This window comes from Paramormyrops kingsleyae, chromosome 16 (assembly GCF_048594095.1).
Source record: "Paramormyrops kingsleyae isolate MSU_618 chromosome 16, PKINGS_0.4, whole genome shotgun sequence".
NCBI lineage: Eukaryota > Metazoa > Chordata > Actinopteri > Osteoglossiformes > Mormyridae > Paramormyrops > Paramormyrops kingsleyae.
The window spans coordinates 29,735,593-29,759,207 of record NC_132812.1 but is presented as its reverse complement, the minus strand read 5'-3'; the positions used below and the strand labels follow the sequence as shown (position 1 = coordinate 29,759,207).

At 48.5% G+C, this 23,615-nt stretch overlaps 1 protein-coding gene across 1 annotated transcript; it reads left to right on the top strand.

Moving 5' to 3' along the window:
• The first annotated feature begins 333 nt into the window (after nucleotides 1-333).
• LOC111856283 (mediator of RNA polymerase II transcription subunit 14-like) lies at nucleotides 334-23,183 on the top strand. Its single transcript, XM_023836118.2, has 31 exons — nucleotides 334-781; nucleotides 1,257-1,283; nucleotides 1,403-1,508; nucleotides 2,208-2,381; nucleotides 3,158-3,287; nucleotides 3,605-3,733; nucleotides 4,299-4,406; nucleotides 5,142-5,274; nucleotides 5,420-5,570; nucleotides 5,714-5,825; nucleotides 6,217-6,342; nucleotides 6,539-6,617; nucleotides 6,726-6,885; nucleotides 7,432-7,614; nucleotides 11,776-11,910; nucleotides 12,011-12,087; nucleotides 12,189-12,349; nucleotides 12,516-12,662; nucleotides 13,222-13,313; nucleotides 14,737-14,889; nucleotides 15,069-15,338; nucleotides 15,534-15,665; nucleotides 15,758-15,869; nucleotides 15,957-16,082; nucleotides 16,162-16,344; nucleotides 16,426-16,661; nucleotides 19,145-19,324; nucleotides 21,066-21,173; nucleotides 21,275-21,400; nucleotides 22,037-22,226; nucleotides 22,503-23,183. Exons 1-31 carry the CDS (start codon nucleotides 624-626, stop codon nucleotides 22,574-22,576), a joined length of 4,278 nt encoding a protein of 1,425 aa, XP_023691886.2. The 5' UTR covers nucleotides 334-623; the 3' UTR covers nucleotides 22,577-23,183.
• The last annotated feature ends 432 nt before the right edge of the window (nucleotides 23,184-23,615 follow it).

Sequence of the window (23,615 nt, the reverse complement as noted above, 5' to 3'; positions counted from 1 at the left end):
CGCACCTTAAAATAGATGTAATTCCACTTACGCACTGCCTGTAAACCTGCAGGAGTGGCTTAACACTGCATATTAACATATACACAAAATTATATTGAAGTCAAACTGTGCAAGCATTTTACCGTTCAGTATAACCTATATTGTCGTAACCGTATTGGTTATTCTTATTCATTTTACAAGAAACGTAAAATATTTCAATATATTTGCGTTGTGCGTAAAAAAAGAAAGGAGTAAACAGAATAAAAGAATTTTCCTCGCTTGATAAAAAGTTGGGAGAGGCGTGGAAAAGCGGCGGAACCTGGAGGATCGTGGCAACAGCCCGTCGATCCAACATCCGGGTCCTGGGCAGCGTCACGTGCCTGATCACTTCCGGTAGCGTCTCAATGATGGCGCTCGCGTAGTCTTGGCGATTCTTCCTCTATGTAAAGCAGTTTGTTGAATGCCTGCCGGCTTTTCGATGGGGTGAAAACGCCCGTATCGGTCTAAGACTACCGGGACGTAGCGTGAAGTGCGCCGGTTCCCAGGCAAAGCGATTCGGGCACCCTGCAAGCTTCTCGTTTATTCTGCATCACTTTGTAGCGCTGATTGTATAGATAGACCTTTCATTTAACTGGTCCGGTAAAATGGCCCCTGTTCAAATCGGTTCGGATGGGCAGCTGGTCCCGGCTGGGGGACCAAGTTCAATATCCCAGCCCCTGGGGGCACATGGTGTACGGCTCAGTTTACTGATTGAATTCCTTCTGCAGAGAACGTATCACGACATCACCCTCCTGGCTGAGCTGTGAGTGTGATGCTGCTGTCTTCATCTTGTGCTGCATGTACCGATTTTTTATTTTCGAGTTTGGTAGTTTTTATTAAACTAGTGAAGTACAAATGCTTGTACTATCGTACTCAAATTTTGGTGTTACACCGGTAATCATTTGTGTTGAGTTTTTACTTTGAATCGCACGTAAGCGTCAGGTTCCACTTAAGTGATGTGGTTTTGTAGCAGTTCTGCGTGGGATTCCAGGCTGCTAAGTTATTGAATGAATCGTCCGAATACTGTACATTAGGTCTGCAGTGTAGGTGTTCTTTTGAGTTCCTGGTTAAGCATGCATGATACGGTGAATGTGTCAGCCCCATGTGTTCACGTGACTTTCACTGACTGTCACTTTAGCTGAAAGAGATTTTTTTTTTCTACAGTTTTATGATTTTTATGCTCATGTATAGTCTGAAATTTCGAATATATACTCCTGACATTTGCCTCTTTGCCTTAGACTTCCAAGGAAGACTGACATGGAAAGGTAAAACTTCTCTTCCCTTTACTTCCACTCTGTAAATAGTAGCTACAATCTTTTGCCTTTCTTATTTCTTCTCACTGATCACTTTGATAATTGTGCTTAATAAATATTTCTTATTACAGGAAAATTGAAATTGTGCAGTTCGCCAGCCGAACCCGCCAGCTCTTTGTTCGTCTGTTGGCCCTTGTGAAGTGGGCAGGGAATGCTGGAAAGGTTGAAAAATGCGCGGTACGTCAGCTGTGCCTTTGTGGGCTGGACAGTTTTGTTGCTGCACAACAGTAGTGCTCATCAGAGACACCTAAATCCTCCACAACTAAGCATTTTTATAGTGGATTCCCCAAGAGATTAACACACAGTGCAAGTGGTTTACCTAAGACTGTATTTGTGCCATAGGATCATTCTGACTCAGCTTAACAAATGGTCCATGGTCATCCATCTCAGAATTGAACCATTTTGTGGCCTTTTGTTTGCCCCTGGGCCATCCTGAAATTTCTCTGGCCTAGCTCATATAGTTTAGGAGTTACACTGGCTTGAAATTCAATGAGATTTTTCCTTTGTTCGCAAAAATGCTTGGTCTGCCATTTTCAGATGCCTGTATCTCTGCAACAGTTACACCTAGGCGCCTGAAAAAATGTAGATATACAAGTGTTTGGCCTAATTCCAAATATGTGTTTCTTTAGCTTGTAGCACATACCTTAAGATAAAGGGATTCTATCTGATCTGTCAAGAGGCCCAGAGTCTCAAGGGGTAGTAAATGTATTGTCACTTTTATTGTTCCATTTGAAAGTCCTAGGTTCCTTTTATAACATATATATATAAAAAAAAAAAAATTAGAAAGGTGTTTTCTATTTTAAGGATTTTGAGCTTCACATTGCCAGGAAAAGTCTTTAATCAGAAAACACCTTTCTGGTTTGTGTCTTTGGACAGATGATCTCCAACTTCCTGGACCAGCAGGCCTTCTTGTTTGTGGACACAGCCGACCGACTGGCTTCCCTGGCGCGGGACGCCTTGGTCCACGCTCGTCTGCCGAGCTTCGCCATCCCATTCGCTGTCGATGTTTTGACCACTGGCTCCTATCCACGTCTGCCCACTTGCATCCGGGTGAGCTGCCTGTCAGCAAATGCAATGCTGCAGTCGTCGGTGCATGGCGGCTGACGGGGGGTCGCTGTGTAGATCGAGGCCGAACGCGTCGGGGTTTCTGCCTGGTGATATTGCGCTTTCCCAAGTATATGTAATGGCAGGCAGAACTTCAGTACTGGATCATAGTTTTTTAGTTACCAGATTTTGCGTTATTAAGCTGTTATTTTAGGCTTCTGGGGGTGAAGAGAGATGGAGATGGAAATATGGAACAGAATTAAGCCCTTTTGTCAAAATAATTTCTCACCATTTTGCTCAGTGGTTCAGGTGCAGATACGTAGGACACAACATGATTATTCTCCAGGCTTGCAGATATTTATTCTGTATGTGAACATATTAGCTGATGGTTCCAGGTTACTCTGCAATTCACTTCCTGTGGAGTATAAAGTATTAGAAGAAACAACCCTATCCAGTAAACCGTATCCATGTAGTCTTGTTCAGTTTAAGCTAGTGTTTCTGAACCCTGTCCTCTGGGATGCCTGCAGTCCACATTTTTGCTCCCTCCCAGCTCCCTGCCAGACATTCCATTGATATCTGGGAGGGAGCAAAACATGGTCTGTCTGGGGCCCGAGGACTGGGTTCAGAAACACTGGTTTAAGCTATATATACATGCTTAGTCCTGCTGCATTGCACAGCCTGATGCTATTGGTCGCTCACCGGTTCATGTGTTGAATGTTCACGTCGATTGCACTGGACATCGTGTTGAATGCTTCGTTAACCAGCGTGCGATTTGTGTGCAGGATAAGATCATTCCCCCAGATCCCATCACTAAGCTGGAGAAGCAGGTCACCCTGCACCAGCTGAATCAGATCCTGCGTCACCGTCTGGTCACCACCGACCTGCCCCCGCAGCTGGCCAACCTGACTGTGGGTGAGCTCAGCCTGCCTCCAGCACCTCCGGCTTCGATAGATTCTGATGGGCTTTTCTGGAGACACCTCAGCTCTCAAGCAACCTCTGCCATGATTCCTCAGTTCTGCTTACATATTATCGTTAACCTTTGATACCGGTGCCATGACTAATGTGCCTTTTGTTTGCACTGCTGTTACTTACATTTACCCTGTATTCAGATGATTCTCATCTCGGTTCCCTGACCTTTTAGAGTATATCGATGTTCATTGCAGGTGTTTTGAATTTTGAAATTTTTCATTTGCATAGACATTAACACCCCTAATCTTCCCATTTCAAAGCCAACGGCCGAGTGAAGTTCCGAGTCGAGGGAGAGTTTGAAGCCACGCTAACTGTGATGGGGGATGATCCAGATGTTCCCTGGAGGCTCCTGAAGCTGCAGATTCTTGTTGAGGACAAAGAAACGGGAGGTTAGTCTAACGTACGCTTAAGAACATCACTTCTGACCTTCATAACCTTCTGCAAGTCAGTCCCTCATAGTCTGAAATTCTGCTGAAACTGGATGTATACAAGGCTGCATTAAAGCGTCCCAAACCGTAATCCTACCTAAGAATGATCATATTGCAGTAATACTGATCTTCTCCCCGTTTGCTTGAGACCGCGGTGCCGGGCTGTAGCCCGGTCTCATTACACCCATGGCTTGGCGGCTCTGTTCCAGCAGTATATTTGCTTTCGTTTTAAGGGATGCTTCTGCAGCACACAGGTCTATGATTATATGGCAGTTATTGGCCCAGGGAAATTGTATTGATGTTTTCCAGTTAGATACCCTTTGCCATTTAAAAAAGAAATTCAATTTTAAAAATCATTTTCCCTCTGGGGAAACTAGAAAGTAGTCAACCCATGTTGCCACCTTTAACTCTTGTAATTCTTTCTGTCTGTGTGTGTGTGTAATGAAACACAGACGCATGTGCTGCATAAGTCCTGCGTCCCACCTTCTATTTTGTCTGAGCTAACATTGTCGACCCCCGAATCCAGATGGCCGGGCCTTGGTGCACAGCATGCAGGTGCACTTCATCCACGAGCTGGTGCAGTCTCGCCTCTTCGCTGATGAGAAACCCTTGCAGGACATGTTCAACTGCCTGCGTATCCTTTAGAAACCTGCAAGGCGATGAAGACGTCTTTGTTTTTGAAGAATAAGCCAAAAGGGGCCACCAAAATAACTCCAAATATCAAAGCAATTGGTTTTAACGTTTTTCATGACCTGTGTGCCACTTTGAAACCTTGCATGAATTGGCTGGCCCCCAAACTCCCCCCCCCCCCCCCCACCATGATGTCAAGGTGATGGTTCAGACCAACTAAACAACTAAAAGATTCACATTTCATAGTGGAAGGTGAAATTAAACGGTGCGGTGCTCTTTAGCTTGTCGCCCTCGTTCTCGTTGTAGTTTGTACCAGCAGGTCAAAACTGAGAATTGGCCCGGGTTAGATTTAGTATGTCGGAATGTTTTATTTCGCTACCAATTAAAGACGCAAACATTCTCAAGTCATTATCTTTAACGGTTTATGCGATATGACTTTGGGGATACCCCCTTGACCCCTGATGAGTGGGGACCTCACTTTCATTTCCAGGGCAGGTTTCTGCCTTTGTGGGGTGGGGAGGGGGGGGGCTGTGTTTCAATCTTTATTTTGGCACCTAGTTTATTGGGTTTTTTGTAGCTTACTAAAATGTGACAATTCTGGATATTTCTGGTAATGATAAGTTGAATCTCAAGCGACTTGGCCCACTTCTTGCTTTCCTCCAGTCAGTGTTCCTACCTGCTGCATGGCTTTGTCCCCGGGTTGGCCGTGAGAATGCCTGTCCTTAACCTGTCCCGTCAGACTCGTTCTGCCTGGCCCTGCAGTTGGAGGTGCTCCACTCGCAGACGCTGACGCTGGTGCGCGAACGCTGGGGTGACCTCGTCCAGGTGGAGCGCTACCTCCCAGCGAGATGTTTGACCCTGGCAGTCTGGAAGTCAGTCCCTTATGACGAAATGCGTGATAAGAGGGCAACAGAGATCGTTATGGTTTTAACAGTTTCATCTGTGGTGTGTTGATCCAGTTGGATGTACGTGGTTGGCTCTGGTATCATGCTCCATATGTGACTCTTTTGTATACAGTCAGCAGGTCCTGGGCCGAAGGACAGGCTCTGCCTCTGTTCACAAGGTCAACATCAGAGTCGATGAGACGGACAGCTCCAAGCCATTGCAGATATCCCATGAACCTCCACTGCCTTCCTGTGACCGTAAACTAATGGAGAGAGCCTTGCGGGTAACCTATCAATACTTGCGTCTTTTAAGAGTACTATTTTTGGTTGTTCTAGTACAAGTGGTATCTGTCTGTATATTTACACGATTAACAGCTCATGTTTTGGACACATTTTATTGTGATTGTTTGCTTTCCTCTTCCTGCAGATCGACCATCTGTCAGTAGAGAAGCTGTTGATTGACAGTGTTCATGCACGCTCCCACCAAAAACTTCAAGAGCTCAAAGCCATACTCAAGACCTATAACCCCAGTGATAACTGTGAGTTATACTATGATTTAGTATAGTTTTACAGTATACTACTTTATCCCAGTTTTTTCCCTATGAATCAAATGTTTAGAGTGTTAACCTGAAAAATATACACATTTTAATTAAAGTATTTTTCATAAATTAACTTTGGCCCAAGCTGAAGTAGGGCTGGGTAGTTTTTTTTTTTAATTCAATTAATACATGATGATTACTAATTGAGATTGGAAATGTCATCTGAGTATTGACCAAATTTATTGTGATTCTGATTTTTGCAATAATCGAGAAGCACAATTCACAAATTAGGGTAATTAATCGAAATTACATTTTTAGATAGCCCCTCATGTTAGAAGATCTTTAAAATACAAGCATCTGGTTTGTTTGTGAGAGTCTATTCTGTTTAAAGCCTTTATAGAAACTGCTCTGCCTACCTTGGTCATCCCCATCCTGGAACCCTGTGGTCGCTCGGAGTGTCTCCACATCTTTGTTGATTTGCATTCCGGAATGTTCCAGCCAATGCTATATGGAACTGGTAAGAAGAGGAGTAACAAAGAGTAACAAAGAGTATGGCTCTGACAGGACTTGGTTTCACCCTGAGTGCTTCTTTTTGTGGAACAACTTAGTGCATGAATCTGGTCTAGTTCTGGGTGGATCAAAACTCTCATCCAGATGGTTAGGATTAGTGAACATCACCTTGATGTCTTCCCTTTACACTTGACTCCTTCTAGATCAGTCCATGCTGGATGACATCGAAAAGTCTATAAACGATGACATGAAGCGCATCATCTCCTGGCTCCAGCAGCTTAAGTAAGAATGGTTACCATCCTGAATGCATCCATGGCATGGAACCAACATGTCACTCACTAGCCGCATTTTGCTCTTGATGTGTATGATGGTGGGACCTCTGACTTGCAGGTTCTGGTTGGGGGAGCGGAGGTGCCGGCAGTCGGTGAAGCACCTCCCGACGGTGTGCTGTGACTCCCTGCTGCTGGGTAACGCTGACTCCCACCCTGCCGGCAGCCTCTCCAAGCATCGCCTCATCATCAAGCTCACTCGCCTCCCGCAGTACCACATAGTAAGTGCTGCTTTCGCTGACACTTCGGTACGATGATGATGAAGATCCGGGCACGTCAGGAGGTCATTTAATCATTCGTGTATTTACATGCTAGAAAAGTGTTTCCTAATCCGGTCCTCGGGGTCCCACAGTCGGTGCACGTTTTTGCTCCCTCCCAGCTCCTGAAAGGGAAGTGAGATGGAACAAAAACATGGACGGCCTGTGGGTCCCCGAGGACTGAATTGGGGAAACACTGAGCCAGAAGATTTTGTTGAATAAATTGAACTCCATTTTCAGAGGACAAATGTTTAGTACCCTCTTTCAGTATATAAAAACTGAAACTTAACAGGACCAAATGCAATTATTTTTGTGGAAAACTTGAGCTGTGTATTTGTGTTACAATCATATAGTCTCTCCACATTTTTCTTGCTTTGCATTCTGGAATATTCCAGTGCTATATGTTTACAGTACATGCTGCCACCTCAATTCGACAGCGTTGTTGAAGCACTAATGGTTTAATCTGAGCGCTGATGACCACCCCATTGTGCATCTGCTGGGTCGTTGTAGGTGGTGGAGATGTTTGAAGTTCCTGGCTGCCCCACTGAGTTGGAGTACAAGTACTCCTTCCTGTCTGTCAGCCAGCTGCATTCTGAGGATGCTACATCCAGAGCTCAGCTGCTTCAGCAGTTTAAGTCCAACCTGGAGGACCTGGTGCTAGACTGGGGCACCAGGTCTGGTGCCAAGAGGAAGGTAGGACATTTCCGCATTGTAGTGAAGGTGCATTGAAACACTACAGGCAGGTTAACTTATGCAATTCGAAGTGCTTTACAGAAGCAGAAGGATGCATTAAAGTAGAAGTCATTAAAATCACATTTACATGACAATTAGTTAACCAAAAAGAAGTTACATTGTAGTGGCAATGTATAAGTAAACTCCTGCTGATTTTAATTTATTGAAAAGCTACAGCAAACTGCACTGGCTCATTGAGGCCTCTGTGTGTCACGTTCGCTGGTCGGGCAAGCAGGAAAGCAGGAGAGCAGGAGCCAGGAAGTCGGGTAATCGGGGTTTATTAGGGCAAATCACAGGACGGAGGAGAACGAAAGGCAACATTAATGACGAGTCTGGGGAAGACTGACTCAGACGAGGACTAAATACAAAAGACAAGCCACTGATAACGAGCCACAGGTGAAAACAATCAGGAAGAAACACCAGGTAATGAGGGGGGCGTGGCACACATCAGGAGCGGACGGAGCGGGACGTCACATAACCCCCCCCCCAAAGGCGCGCACACCGGGCGCGCCCAAGAGGAGGCGACGGACGGGACGAAACTGGGGAACAGGACCTGGAAGACAGAACCAAAACATCAACGACGGACCGGAAACAGGACAGAGGAACAAAACAGGAACAGGGACCAGACGAACGACAAGACCTGACAAAGGACAGGAAACGCAGACAGGCAAACAGAGAAGGGGGACACAGAGGGGACACCCACAGGCGACACGAAGGGGCCAGGAGTGCACAGAGGAGGAACAGAGGGACCAGGAACAAAGACAGGCGGGACGAAGGGAGGAGGAGCAGACAGGGGAGACCAGACCGGAACGGAAGGAGGACAAAGGGGAGCCCGAGGGAGCCCAGGCGGGCGACGGGCAGCGGCCGGAGGGGCCGCAGGAGAGAGGGAGAAGGGAGCGGAAGGGGACCACCCAGGGGCCAAGGGAACGGGACGAGGGAGTGACGGAGAGGACACGGAGGGAGCAGGAGGGAACACCAGGGAAGGCAGGCAGGAGGGGGAAGCCGCGGCAGGCGGAGGCGCAGCCGAAGCCGGGGAAGGCGCCGTCCGACGCCCAGCCGGAGCAGGGGGGCCCGGAGGCGACCGACATGGAGCCGGAGGCGGGACCGAGGACCGGCACCGAGGATCCAGGGGGGGACCCGGAGGCGACCGCCGACCCCGAGCCGGAGGACCCGCAGGCAGCAACCGAGCCACAGCCAGGGGCCGAACGGGCGAGCCAGGGGGCAGGGAGGGCGGGACCCGGGCCCTACGCCTATGTCCCCGTCCCTTGCTGGAGACGGAGAGGCGGGGTCCTGGGGGGCGTCGGCCTTGCTGGGGTAATGGCGAGGGAGTCAGGGCCGCGGGCGTGGCCGCAGGCGGGGCAGCCAGAGTCGCGGGCGTGGTCGCAGGCGGGGCCGCGGGCAGGACGGGAGAGGCGGCCTCAGGCAGGGCCGCGGGCAGGACGGGAGAGGCGGCCTCAGGCAGGGCCGCGGGCAGGACGGGAGAGGAGGCCTCAGGCAGGGCCGCGGGCATGTGTCCAGCGGTGGGCGCCGCCATCCCTTGGCCAGCAGGGGACGCCTTGGCAGGCACCTCGGGCAGAGCGGCATCATCCGCTGCAGGCGGGGCCGCGAGCTGAACTGGCAGGGCCGACAAGCAGGGCAGGACAGGCGAGACGGGCAAAACAGGCAAGACGGGTTTGGGCGTGCGGCCAGCAGGAGGGGCCGCAGGCAGAGCAGGCACCTCGGCGGGCGTGGGTGCAGGCAGAGGCGGCACCGGGACCTCAGACGCAGCTGCAGGCACCACCAGCACGTGGCCAACAGGGGGCGCCGCAGCAGGCACCACCAGCACGTGGCCAACAGGGGGCGCCGCAGCAGGCACCACCAGCACGTGGCCAGCAGGGGGCGCCGCGGCGGGCACCACCAGCACGTGGCCAGCAGGGGGCGCCGCGGCGGGCGCCGCCATCACGCGGCCAGCAGGGGTCGCAACCGCGGTCACCTCGGGCGCCGGCAGGACCGGCGCGACGGGCAGTTCAGGAGCTGGCAGGACAGGCGAGACAGGCAGGTCAAGAGCCGGCAGGATGGGCGCCGCCATCACGCGGCCAGCAGGGGGCGTCGCAGCGGGCGCCGCCATCACGCGGCCAGCAGGGGGCGCCGCAGCGGGTGCCGCAGCCAGAGTGGTGGCAGCTGTAGGGACTGCAGGAAGAGCAGGCAGGACAGGCGGGTCAGGTGGGTCAAGCAGGACAGGCAGGACAAGCGGGTCAGGCGGTGCCGCTGGCAAAGCGGCGGCAGCTGCAGCAGGCAGGACAAGCGGGTCAGGCTGGACCGGCGGGTCAGGCTGGACAGGCGGGTCAGGCTGTGCCGCGGGCAGTGTGGCGGCAGCTGCAGCAGGCGGTGCCGCGGACAGAGAGGCGGCAGCTGCAGCAGGCGGTGCCGCGGGCAGATCGGCGACAGCTGCAACCGGCGGGGCCGCGGGCAGATCGGCGGCAGCTGCAGGCAGCGCAGCCGCGGGCAGATCGGCGGAGGCAGCAGGCAGCGCAGCCGCGGGCAGATCGGCGGAGGCAGCAGGCAGCGCAGCCGCGGGCAGATCGGCGGAGGCAGCAGGCAGCGCAGCCGCGGGCAGATCGGCGGCAGCAGCAGCAAGCAGTGCTGCAGGCAGGTCGGCGGCAGCAGCAGGTGGTGCCGCGGGCAAAGCGGCGGCAGCAGCAGGCTGTGCCGCGGGCGGAGAGGCGGTAGCAGCAGCAGCCGGCGGTGCCGCGGGCAGGTCCGGAGCCGGCAGGAGGGATGCCGAGCACGTCGGCGCTGTCCTTTTAAGGGCTATTGGAACGCGGGGAATAGCGTCCCTCACGGCGCGTATTCCTCCGTGGCCCAGGCACGCCGGCCGGAAGCCGTAAGCCTCTAACGGAGGTGGCTTTTCCTCAACGTGAGGCGTACCGGCATCAGCGGCGTCTTCCTCAGCGGGCGTAAGGGAGCAGGCTCCTAGAAAGAGCGCTGCCTCTTCCTCACGCCGCGCTCGGCGTTGCTTACGCCGGTTCCTTCTGGAGCTGGGGGTTTGAGCGGCCGGAGCCGCTTTAAGCTCAGAGTTGCGCGTCTTCTTGCCAGCCCTTTTTATGACTGGGAAGGGGGCTGGTAGCGAGTCGGGGGGCGGTTCCCGGGCGGCATACCCCAGGTGTGGTAGCCAAACCGCCGCTCGCGCCCTCAGCTGCCGCAGGTGTTCGTCCACCTGCTCGAGCAGCTGTTCCTCGCTGGTGTGGAACCTCCTGTCGAGGAGCTCCCAGCATCCTTCTACCAGCCGGCGGGCTTCAGAATCCGGGTGGTGATCAAGCTGGTTCGTCCAGGCGATCACCTCGTCTTCCATAGGGAGGACCTCCCTGGTCGCGCTGAGCTTATTTCGGAGACTCGTCATTCTGTCACGTTCGCTGGTCGGGCAAGCAGGAAAGCAGGAGAGCAGGAGCCAGGAAGTCGGGTAATCGGGGTTTATTAGGGCAAATCACAGGACGGAGGAGAACGAAAGGCAACATTAATGACGAGTCTGGGGAAGACTGACTCAGACGAGGACTAAATACAAAAGACAAGCCACTGATAACGAGCCACAGGTGAAAACAATCAGGAAGAAACACCAGGTAATGAGGGGGGCGTGGCACACATGAGGAGCGGACGGAGCGGGATGTCACACTGTGTATTTTTGTGGAACTTTTACTTAAACCTGCTGATTTTTACATTGCATTTTTATGTGCGATTTCATAGCCTCCTTCCTTCCCAAATATTGTTTGTGGCTACATCTGATTGATGAGCTTGGTTTTATAAATAAATAATCCATCTAGGCTGTTGGGGTCGTGTTACAGAAACTTTCTAACTTGCGGAACTTAACTGTTTGGTAACCATGGTAACTAGGGTGATTTTGGGGGGGGAGAAAAGTAATCACAAATGTACAGTTCCTAAATGATTGATCCTATCCTAATTTAGGATTTTCTTCTGTAATGCCAAATTATGAAAAATCCTGTTTTATACTCTATCTTGACTTAAGATAGGAAGTTTCTGTAATACGGCCCCTGAGCCTTAAGGCGTGAAGAGAAAATGGAGAAGGATCAGATTCCTTTTTCCAGCACAGTGCCTCACTGCTGTCCTCCTCGGCTTGGCTTCTGACAGCTCTCAGGGGACCGGTGTGCCGTGGAGCCCAAGAAGCCCAAGAGATCGGGCGAGATGTGTGCCTTCAACAAGGTGGTGGCTCACCTGGTAGCCATGTGCGACTCCAACATGCCCTTCATCGGCCTGCGTTGTGAGGTGCCACATTTAGCATATCCAGGCTCTGGATCTTCATGAACCCTTACATGGTCAGGTTCCCCCTGAGTGCTGGTCTGACCTTCCTGTATTCTTCCTGCAGCTATCTAACATGGGGATCCCTCACCAGGGAGTGCAGGTAGAAGGAGATGGCAGCGGGCATGCTATCCGTGTCCTGAGGTACGCGGAGGACTTTTGTGTCTGATTCTATGGGCATCATGAGGCAGCGGGTCTTCAGGCACAATATTTATGTTTGCTGCCTTCCTCTATCTGTGGCTCAGGATCCCTCCAAGCAAGGTGCTCAGTGAGGACACCAGCAAGGCCCTGGAGCGCACCCTGTTGGACTGTACCTTCAGGCTTCAGGGCCGCAACAACCGTACCTGGGTGGCGGAACTGGTCTTCTCCAACTGCCCCCTCAGTAGCACCTCCAGCAAGGAGCAGGGTTGGTAGTGGCATTGTGGCCTGAGTATTTTGGTTCTCCGTGCCCTGTGAGCTGGCCCGCTCATGGCAGCAATGTGGGAAGAGCTTATTTATTCAGCATATCTGCATTAAAATCAAAGTCTTTATGAGAACCAGCCTTGTGATCTAAACTCTCGCCGTGTCTCCAGTCTCCGCACACCATGTCTACCTGACCTATGAAAACCCACTTTCTGAGCCGGTTGGTGGCCGCAAGGTTGTGGAGATGTTCCTAAATGATTGGAATAGCATCAGTAAGCTGTATGAGTGTGTGCTGGACCTGGCTCGATCCCTGTCAGGTGAGCATTCAAACCGCAAACTTGTTACTTTAACCAAAGTAGACCTTATGTGTGTGTGTTTGCTTACTGCCTGACAGGCAGACAGACACTCCACTTCCTTTCTGAAGAGATAATGATTGTTTCAGGACAGTGAAGAGTAGGGCTGGGAAATGACTTGAATTTTAATTTCAGATGCGATTTTGGCTTCCAACGATTATCAAAACCAAGTAATTGAGATAAAAGAATCATTGTGCCACGTTTCGTTTCACAGTGATGCTCCCGTTTTGTCCTGTGCTGAAAATCCAGCACATCCCCATTTCCAGCCTATTTTTATTTGTTTCTTAGTTGATTTATATTTAGAGGTCCAGGAAATCCACTGTTAAGACAAGCTTTTTAAAAACTTCAATAAATGCATGAGTCAAGTCAAGGAGTAATCGTGTTAAATACTTGTGATCTCTGTATTGACCAAAATAATCATGATTATGATTTTTGCCATAATTGAGCCACCCTAGTGAATTAATAACAAGCTGCACCATGTATTCTGAACATCTGCTTTCTCTGCTTATTTTCCCCTGAACAGACATGCCGTCTTATCTGAGCCTCTTTTCGGAGATCCGCTTGTATAATTACCGCAGGCTGGTCCTATGTTACGGCAGCACGAAGGGCAGCTCGGTGAGTACAGTGACGGGGCTCGGGGGCTTGGGGGCTTGGGGGCTCGGCCAAAGCAGTGCGCGGGGAGAGCTTTACAGCTGCTGTGCTGTGGGTCACGTCTCTTTGTTCTTCATGGGTGCAGAGAATTCCTGCCCTCTTTCCAGAAGTCCGCGTTGAGCGCTCCGTGCCGGCGTGAAACTCCACAAAGGCGGCTTTGTTTCATCTCTTTGTTATTCACAGAACACTGGTCTCCTCTTGGCAAAATTTGGCTTTGAAACATACATTCATTCTGTATGGCTATAGCGGTATAGTACAGCAGTATCCCCCCCCCCCATTTTGTTTTGCTGACATTGTACAGTGGTTATTCTTGTATCGTTTGCGGCAGTAGAGTGGATAGGTGTTTTATTTGTATGTCGTGTAACGTTCATGGACACCAGAGGCGGATGGTGATTTTGAATCTTCTTCAGCACACGCAACTTGGCTAGCAAGCTAAATACCGATCTAGTCTACTGAAAATCAGTGAGCGTAAAACAGATCAAACTCAGAGGTAACTACATTTGTTTGCAATATTTACAGATGCCAGTGGCTAAAGGTGATATACAGAACAATAAACTGTCACTCCGGGTTTCAGTGAAATGCTTCTGCTCCCCGGGATGTGACAGAATGAACGCGCACTGCGAGCCAGCACTGCAGACACCATGTGAAAGTCAGGAGCATCACTGCTTTTGGTAGTTTGTCCTGTCTTGACAAGAGAAGCATGGCTTCTATGCGAGTCTAAAATATCTGACTGCAAGTCTATATGTCCAGTCAACGCTGACGAAGCAGAAGCTAAGTATACTTAGCTTCGCAGTGAAGCACGGAGTCCGGCCAGCCCCGAAATCACATAATCAGTGCAAATTCTCCAGTAAGCTTTCATCTATTCTCCATCTAGACAAAGTGTACAAGGATCTTCCATAGACTTCCAGTGAAGCACGGCGTCAGTGGGCTTTGCTTATATCGGTTTCAAAGGGAAAATTAACGTCTATGCTGTCAAAATAGTGTTTTTTGGTCAGATGACTGAAGTGTAGAACCGTTGTGTCTGGCTACATTGATGCACTGCATTTCACAGTAAGGACCTCTCACCAGCAGTGAAGTGTAGAACCGTTGTCTGGCTACAATGATCAGAATCAGAATAAGCTTTATTGCCAGGTATGTTGACACATACGAGGAATTTGTTGTAGTGACAGAACTCTACAGTGCAACAGAAAGACAGAATGCACTGCATTTCACAGTAAGGACCTCTCACCAGCAGTGAAGTGCAGTGATGATAGTGTCAGTGGGTAGCTTTGCTGTGGGACCTAGGTGACCTTCCATGATGTCATTGAAGGGCCTGCGAGATTTGCTGTTTTGCTGCGCCGTGGTTTTTAATTCTCACTTGTTCTGACCTGATGCCGTGTTCCTCTAGGTGACGATCCAGTGGAATTCTGTCACCCGGCGGTTCCAGCTCTGCCTCGGCACAGTAGGGCCTAACTCTGGCTGCAGCAACTGCCATAACATCATTCTCCACCAGCTACAGGAAATGTTCAACAAGACTCCCAATGTTGTGCAGCTGCTGCAGGCACAGTACTTTTTTTATTTATTTATTTATTTTAAATGTACAAACGACACAAGCAATTCTGGGCTTTTGTGTCAGGACTTTGTGGTCCTTTCCAATGAAAGGCTGGATGACGGAACGTCTTCCTGTTGATGCCTGAGGTCTTGCTTGTTCTTTGACTCCAGTGATCTTCCATTCTGCAGGTGCTCTTTGATACTCAGGCCCCTTTAAATGCCATCAACAAGCTGCCCACAGTGCCCATGCTGGGACTGACTCAGAGGACCAACACAGCCTACCAGTGCTTCTCCATCCTCCCCCAGTCCCCAACACACATCCGCCTGGCCTTCCGCAATATGTACTGCATCGATATCTACTGCCGCAGCCGCGGCGTGGTGGCCATCCGCGACGGGGCCTACAGCCTGTTTGACAACACGAAAATCGTGGAGGGGTTTTATCCAGCACCTGGCCTTAAGGTGTGAACCCATTATCCTGTTCTACAATCCTTAAATGGTCTCCAGTTAGTAGGTCTTGGTTTTGGGTATCCTTGTCCAGTCACAGTCTTGGATATATTGTATCAAGACTGCTTTTGAAACATCTGTTTCAGATAAGCTGTACCCTTGCTCCTGGTTGGTGTTTGTGAACCTCTCTTATCCTGTCGCCCTCTGTAGACGTTCCTCAACATGTTTGTGGACAGCAACCAGGATGCACGGCGGCGCTCGGTGAATGAGGACGACAACCCCCCGTCGCCTGTGGGGGTGGACATGATGGAGTCCCTCATGTCCCAGCTTCAGCCCCAGCCGGTGATCAGCTCTGTCCGCACTAGACCTCATCTCGCCGTGTGCTCATGCTGGATAAGCTATCGCTAACATTTATCTCCTTGATTTTTTTTCAGTTTGTCAAACAGCAGCCAGGAGGCAGCGTCTACGCTCCACTCACGTCCCCTCCGACCCCCTACCACCAGAACGTAGCCCCATCTCCCTCCATGATCCCCACGCAATCCCCAGGCAAGATCAACAAGCTCGATTCTGTGGTCAGTAGAATTGCTGGTGCGTCTAATCGACTAACGCTGCGATTGGTTGTTTTTTGTGCAGGTAATATCCATGCCGCCAACTCGCCCAGTGGTGCCTTGCGGGCCCCCTCCCCCTTCGGACCCACCCCGTCTCCTTCTTCGCTGGGCATTTCTATGGGACAGACGTCCAACTTTGCCAGCCCACATGGTAGTTGCGCTCAGGGTCAGAACAGGATGCCGGAACCTTCCTCTGTTATGTGCCGACTGACACTTCATTTATGTTGTAGGAGCTTTGGACCCCAGCTCGCCCTACACAATGGTCTCCCCCAGTCAGCGTGCGAGTACCTGGCCGGGGTCCCCGCAGGTGTCTGGCCCTTCTCCTGGTGCCCGTATCCATGGGATGTCGCCGGGCAACCCCTCCCTCCACTCCCCTATCCCCGACGCTTCGCATTCCCCCCGTGCTGGACCTAGTAAGTCCTTCCTTTGCTTGCCCAGCTGCTTCTCCGTTCTCTGGGCCTCGTGGGGCTGATTCCTTCTGTGCCTCCCTGCAGATTCCCAAACCATGCCCACCAACATGCCGCCCCCCCGCAAGCTCCCTCAGCGCTCCTGGGCGGCCTCCATCCCCACTGTTCTTACCCACAGTGCCTTGCACCTCCTGCTCCTGCCCTCCACCACGCCATGCCTGGTGCCCGGGTTGGCCGGCAGCTACCTGTGCTCCCCGCTGGAGCGCTTCCTGGGCTCCGTCGTCATGAGGAGGCACCTGCAGAGGATCATCCAGCAGGAGAACGTGAGTTACTTTGGCTTCGTAGCTCCTGTGAAAGAGCAGGCAATCATATAATAAATAATCAGGAACAGTTGGATATTAAAGGAAATTGGTACAGGATTGTCCTGATTCATAATATAATTACACGATTTAATACTTGTTGACATTTGTAACTTAACGCTCACTCCAAACTCGTGTACAATGAGCATTATTTGTACTTTATTTGAACTTTGTCACACATCTTTTTTCAGTATAACTTTGTTCCTTATTAGTTTTGTATTTTATTGTTGTTTTTGAGGTTTTTATTGTTTTTATTATAGAGGACTTGAACACCTTTCATTTCACTTCAGCTTATAGTCCTATAATCCTGCACAAATTAAAATTAAAATGAAATAGCACTATTTGCATTTTAATTTTCCACTCATGTATGAGTCAGATGTGAAAAATTGAAAAATAAAATTAAAAACCGTTTTTGTCTTTTCATTTTCCAATTTGACTTTTCATTTCCTACTTTGGCTTTTCATTTTCAAGTTCGCTACATGCAAATATATGTTAATCGGAGCGGGGCGGTGGGCGGAGCTACTGATCACTGCTGCGCTTCTCAGTGCGTTTGCCGATTCCTTTCTTCTTGTGTTTCTTGCCCGTGTCGCCCGAACTAATGGCAAAGTCACACGCGGCTTAAGCTACTAGCTACAGCTTCCGATTCATTTAGCTTCTTATTCGTAGCGTCTAATTTCGGGGCTTAAGTTGGAAATACAAAATAACGTATGAACAAAAGGTTTCAGAACGTATATTTATTTCGTAGAAGAAAGTCTTCCTGTATTGAAAATGGTGGAATTACCTGGGCATAATGTGATCTTTCATTTGTAAAAGTAAACTGGTCGCATGACACTTTGATCAATTGTTCACACTTATTTGAATAAGAAGCCATATTTCCAAATGGAATTCGGAGGTCTTATTCATCTTGGGTAAGGTAAATATGAAATGCATAGTAAACAGCAGGCATGCCACTCTAATGACACGGAAATTAGCCTAGGCCAGATAGCTACCTAGCTGAAAACATGGCAGTCTGACCCAGGCTAATTTCAGTGTTTCCTTACAATGGCATACCTGCCATTATATCGCACGACATAATATTTAATTTCGTATTTTCAAAATGTTTTAACTAAAAACTGCACAAGATGTGCAGCTTCGAACACTCCCCTATAAGGAAGCTGCAAGTACCTTAAGTCGTGAAATAAGACGCTACAAATAAGAAGCTAAATGAATCGGAAGCTGTAGCTAGTAGCTAACTTAAGCCGCGTGTGTCTTTGCCATTAGTTTGCATGTAGTGAACTTGAAAGTGAAAAGCCAAAGTAGGAAATGAAAAGTCAAATTGGAAAATGAAAAGACAAAAACGGTTTTTAATTTTATTTTTCAATTTTTCACATCTGACTCATACATGAGTGGAAAATTAAAATGCAAATAGTGCTATTTCATTTTAATTTTAATTTGTGCAGGATTTTTACGCACAGACTGGAATGGAAATTGTGGAGATTGTATTTTCTTTTTATCATTTTCATTTAAATTTTATTTTTTGCAGAAAATACCTCCCATAATATTCCATGTACCTTGCATGTGATAAATAAAACCCTCGAACCCTTGATTTTTTTTTTATTTTTAATTTTTTTTAAATTATTTTTATGATAAGATAGTAATTCGGAAAGCTATGGGGGCCTTTCTGCTTCAGCTTTTTCCGCGTTGCAGTTGCTTGATAACTCGCACTCTCAATTCTACATTCATCTCCCTTTATTCTTTCTTACTGTCCAGTCTTATCTACCCTTTCTGCTCTCCTACCCTCTTTGACAGTTTCTCTCTCTTTTTCAGGACCATGTATCTTTCTAATGCATGATGCTGGTGTGTTAGACCAGTGGTTTGAATTTAAGCATCACACATAGATAGAGGTTAATCAGGTGGAACGTGAGTAATACAAATCTCTTGTACAACCAGTTTATAATGTGCATTCACAATTTCTGGCATGTGTTTTGTGCATATAACTTACCTCTTTTGTAAGTGCCCTTAAGTTCATCATGACAACTGGGTGATGGATATTTTTCTGTAGTGCATTAGATTACACTTGAAGGTTTTCCAACATGGTGCTTCCTGAAATAATAAACGAGCAAATTTTAAGATTGCATATCCACAGTTAACTGATATGTTACACGCCCGCACGGTATGGTATGGTAACACGCTTTTGATTGGTCAGGCGATTATTAGTAGTTATGGCCAAATGAAGTTTCATGAACCATTTGCTGTATTTGCATAATGAGCCACTCGCTGTATTTGCTATATTGGCCCACTAGATGGTGCTGTTAGTTTGCGTTGGGACATGCTTTGAGCTCTTTTTGGAACATAGAGCACCATCTAGTGGGGTCAGAAAGTACAGCAAATGGTTCATGAAGCTTCATTTGGCCATTACTAATTATTAAGCACCGTCCTCCTTACGCTGCTCTGCTTGTGCCCCTCAGCTCACCATAGTGAATTCGAATGAACCTGGCGTCATCATGTTCAAGACAGACGTCCTCAAGTGCAGGGTAGCGCTGAACCCCAAGACCTACCAGACCCTCCAGCTGAAGGTGACTCCTGAGAATGCAGGACCCTGGGCTTCGGAGGAGTTACAGGTGTTGGAGAAGTTCTTTGAGACCAGGGTAAGGCATCCCAATTGCTCACCTGTATCCGGTTGTCGTGGCTGTGGTGTTGTACCTCTAGTATAGCTCTGTGGTTAATCTGCATGAGCGTTTCCACACCACAAAGAACGAAAAGGAGTGATGAACCTTAAAAAGTGAAATTCAGGGTTGTGAACTGGTCAAGGAGCTCAAAGCTTGGTTAGGCTTTAGGGCAAGATCTGCATTTAATGTGGGATGGGGTATTTCTACAAGCCTTTGCCCCAATGTCCCTGGCTGTGGACCAGGTAGTGTCTGTACAGGAGTGGGCAAAAAAAATCAAATGACACATGAAAAAGGCTTAAATTTCAATGTGACTTAATCATAACAACAAACACAGCTGCAAATGTGATTCCCTTTAAGTCGAATGCAAGTTAGCCTTTTGTGTCACCTATGAACGGGGTCAAACACACAGTTTTCAAAGGAACATGAGGAATAAAAGTCGATGTGTGAATTGCAGGTGCATCAGTCACAAAAACTGCTAAATTGTTTCCCTCAATGGATTAAACATTCTGCAAAAATTATGCTGATCACAAACTGGGAAAGAGGGAATAGTCATTGCTAATTGAAGCTCACCAACAGGGCTAGATGAGACACGACACGGCGATTGCTAAACACCACAAAACTACTGAGTCATTCTAGCTATACTGTAAGGGGTTACACAACGATCAAGGAAATATGATGCCATTTTACAGAACAAGGTACTAACACTCATGATTACAGAATGGTAAATATACTGCAGCATCTTGAACAATTGGATGAAGTAAAATGGCTGCTATGGCCTCTCTAATCTGATATAAACGGCGCTGAATCTTCTGGTGGCCGGAATGCAAAGTTGATCCCCCTCCTTCATCCCTCCAAGAACATGAGGCTTCTCTTCTTCATTCGGTTCTCTAACCTCCTGCAATCAGTTTAGTATTTGAATGACGGGTCCAAGAAGCACTGAAGCCATCATGAAGTCAGTGGGTGGTCCTGTTCCTTGTTAGGTGCTTTTGCTAGTTTGTCTGCCACCTTTATCTTCATGGGGCAGGCAGCCAACCCCTACTCTGTTTACGTACTTTCTGTGGATTTTGAGGTTTGGATCGTGTTCCTGTATGTACACCTGCCCCGGAGGGGTGTTCCGCAGACACTGAAGGCAGAAGGAACAAGGTGGAAGGAAAGAATGTGACACAGAAATCCAAGTACAAGAGTTTTTTTTCTTTTTGATCTACAGCATTCTAGTTTTAAGAGGAATGTGTGCAAGTGGATCCTCGCAATCGACCTGTGTCCCTGTTAAGGAATCTCCCATCATTCTTTGCTTTTACAGATTAACTTAAAACTGCTCTGAGGTACTGAGGACATTTGATCCGTTTTCTGTGCTGCTCCTGTGCAATGGTGCCTCTGTCTGACCTTCTCTAAGATCATCAATCCAGTGCATGTAGCTTGATCACCGTGAACAGAAGCTGTTGGCTGTTCTGGTTAGCAGAGGGGGGCTGATTTATTTCAGAATATTAGACAGACCCAGAGTAGATATTTATGTCCTTTGTCTTTTACGTTGAATATGTCTTCTACAGCAGGGTTTCCCAACCCAGTCCTCGGGGACTACCAGCCGGTTCACGTTTTTTGCTCTCTCTCAATTGCCAGGGAATTGGGAGAGAGCGAAAACGTGGACCGTCTGGTGGTCCTTGAAGACTGGGTTGAGAAATCCTGTTTTACAGTGTGTTTCAAAGTCCTTTGCCCTCTTTAGGTTGCAGGACCCCCCTTTAAGTACAACACCCTAAATGCCTTTACCAAGTTGCTGGGGGCCCCCACCAACATCCTCAGGGACTGTGTACGCATCATGAAGCTGGAGCTGGTGAGTCCTGGGGGCGCGGCTCTCGTGGCAGCGCTCAGTATTTTACCCTTTCCTTGCCCGTGGACCTGCGTGTCACTGCTTCGATCTCTGTTTTGGTCCAGTTTCCAGAGCAGGCTGCCCAGCTCAAGTGGAACGTGCAGTTCTGCCTGACCATCCCCCCCAGTGCGCCTCCCATCGCCCCCCCTGGCACCATCGCTGTGGTTCTGAAATCCAAAATGCTGTTTTTCGTAAGTATTGCGTTCTGTACGGTAACCTTTAGTTTGTCCTCCGCTTTTGATATGACTGGCCACAGATCCACAGCGAGGGATTTGCTTGGCCTTTGTTGTAAAGGTGGAGTAACATCCCTCTCAGATCTATGTGCCTGTTTCTTTGCCATGGCTGCTGATGCTGCTCAGGATGATTAATGTTCTTGTCCTGTCCAACATTTATGCATGTATATGTGTGCTTATGCATGATCTGTATGGCTGTTGTATGTACGCATGCAGACAGGTATTTATTTATCCTAAATATTTTACTTTGGTGTGAATGATGAGCGGATGCTTTCTCTAGTTTTTAATTTTAATTTCTTTTGTCTCAACTTCATCATAAATTGCACAGTGGCCCCGGAGAAGTAACATTTCTTGGTAGCCCTGCGCACATGCAGAAAGTAAAAATCCACACCAGGATTTTATTTCAACCAGCCTGTTGAGTATAAGGAGTCTGTCACAGAGTACTCAGCTGGTTGGTTGGAACAAAATCATGGTCTGGATTTTTGCTCTCTGGATCTGAACTATGTACTTCTATGCACATGTAACCTTATATGGTGAGATGACAAAGAATCTCGAATCTTGTATCTTCTTCCTTTCCTTGCCCCCCCGACTCAGCTCCAGCTGACCCAGCGGATGCCCCTGGGCCAGGAGCCCGTGTGCCTCATCGTGCCCATCGTGTACGACATGGCCACGGGCCTCACGCAGCAGGCCGACATCCCGCGCCAGCAGAGCTCCTCCGGAGCCGCCGCCCTCATGGTCAGCAGCATCCTCAAGAGGTTCAACGACATGCACCCCCCACGCCAAGGTCAGGAAAGGCCCCCGTTTTCAGAGAAATCCTGAGATATCTCTTATCCGTTCAGGGGGATAGAAGGCATACAAGGCACATAGATTTTAATTAAGCAGGAAGTTTCAAAAGCTCTTGTGTTAAATGCTTTGAAGAACCAGCATTTCTGAACTGGTGCAGGTGGGCGAAAGGTACTTAATCCCTGTTCAGATATTTTCACGTCAAGTTTTAAGGTATTTAATGTGAGCTAAGTCCTTCAGTTTCTCTGCGCACTTACACTTCTTCCTCTCTCCTCAGGTGAATGCACGGTATTCGCCTCTGTTCATGAACTCATGGCCACTCTTACACTGCCCCCTGGTGGTCGCCCATAGCATCTTCTCTTCTGCGCTCTAAATCCTACATTGAGAGGAGCCACTCCTGTACACTGCCTACTGTGCCCCAGAGAAAATGAATCTCTTCATTTGACAATGATGTCAAAGCTGAGTGTCTATGGCTGAGTTGCCTTTAGCCATCAAACAGTTATGATGCAAAAACTTTATAAAATTCAGTTGTAAGGATGTTCTTAACGAATGAATGAGCACTGCAGAATCCAAGTCATAAATGAAAGTACAAGCTACTGTAGATTTTAATTTATTTTCCTCCCATTCGCACTTCACTGTTTTACCTACAGTTGTACATTTTTTGCTTACTAGGATAAACAATAGTTGTAACAGGACATTTTGCAAGAAGCTTTATTCAAATAGATTTTATACCAAAACGCCAATATTATTGATGTATTGGAATTTACTTTTGCTTAGTACTCCTATATAAATGTCTCCCTTTTTAATGTTGTGATTTGTCAGTTAAGTGTCACTTTGCATATTGTAAAACTGTGACAAAGTTTATAAGTAAGCCCTATTTTATTATGGGATGCTCTTGTGACCGAATAGAAGAATGTGAGATGAAATGTCTGTCTTTAATAAATGCTATTTAAGTAAATAGATCTGGTGTCGTCATTCTGTCATTTCATATGGTTCTTTATCATTTCTTCTTAACTCAAGACTCGAGTCCTTCGTCAGTGCATCCACGTAGGAGTACGCAGCACATTCAAATAGAATTTTCCTTGGGTTCCTCGTGGTGCTACTCAAAAACAAAGACACAAACTCCTAACTTGAGTGTGACTAGAACACACACCTTTCCGGCATGGGCAGGGACGCTGTAGAGCAGGGGAAGTGCCGCCCTGTGGTAGCCTGGCATGGTGGATTAGTGGCATAATGGGTTGTAGTTTTGGGCCAGTGTGTGGCTCTGTGTGTTAGTGTCCTGTGCCTGTGATCAGAAGGTTATGGGTTCAAATCCCTGAGTGATTTCGCCATTGGGCTCCTGGCCAAGGTCCCTAAGCTCCAATTGCTCCAGGGGCCGTCTGACCTTGCC

Bases quoted from the DNA above. Each gene is read 5' to 3' on its own strand.
- LOC111856283 (XM_023836118.2), top strand. From the start codon at position 624: ATGGCCCCTGTTCAAATCGGTTCGGATGGGCAGCTGGTCCCGGCTGGG. The intron at 19,325-21,065 runs GTAAGGCATCCC...TGCCCTCTTTAG, and splicing joins AGAAGTTCTTTGAGACCAGG to GTTGCAGGACCCCCCTTTAA. The intron at 21,401-22,036 runs GTAAGTATTGCG...CCCCCGACTCAG, and splicing joins AATCCAAAATGCTGTTTTTC to CTCCAGCTGACCCAGCGGAT.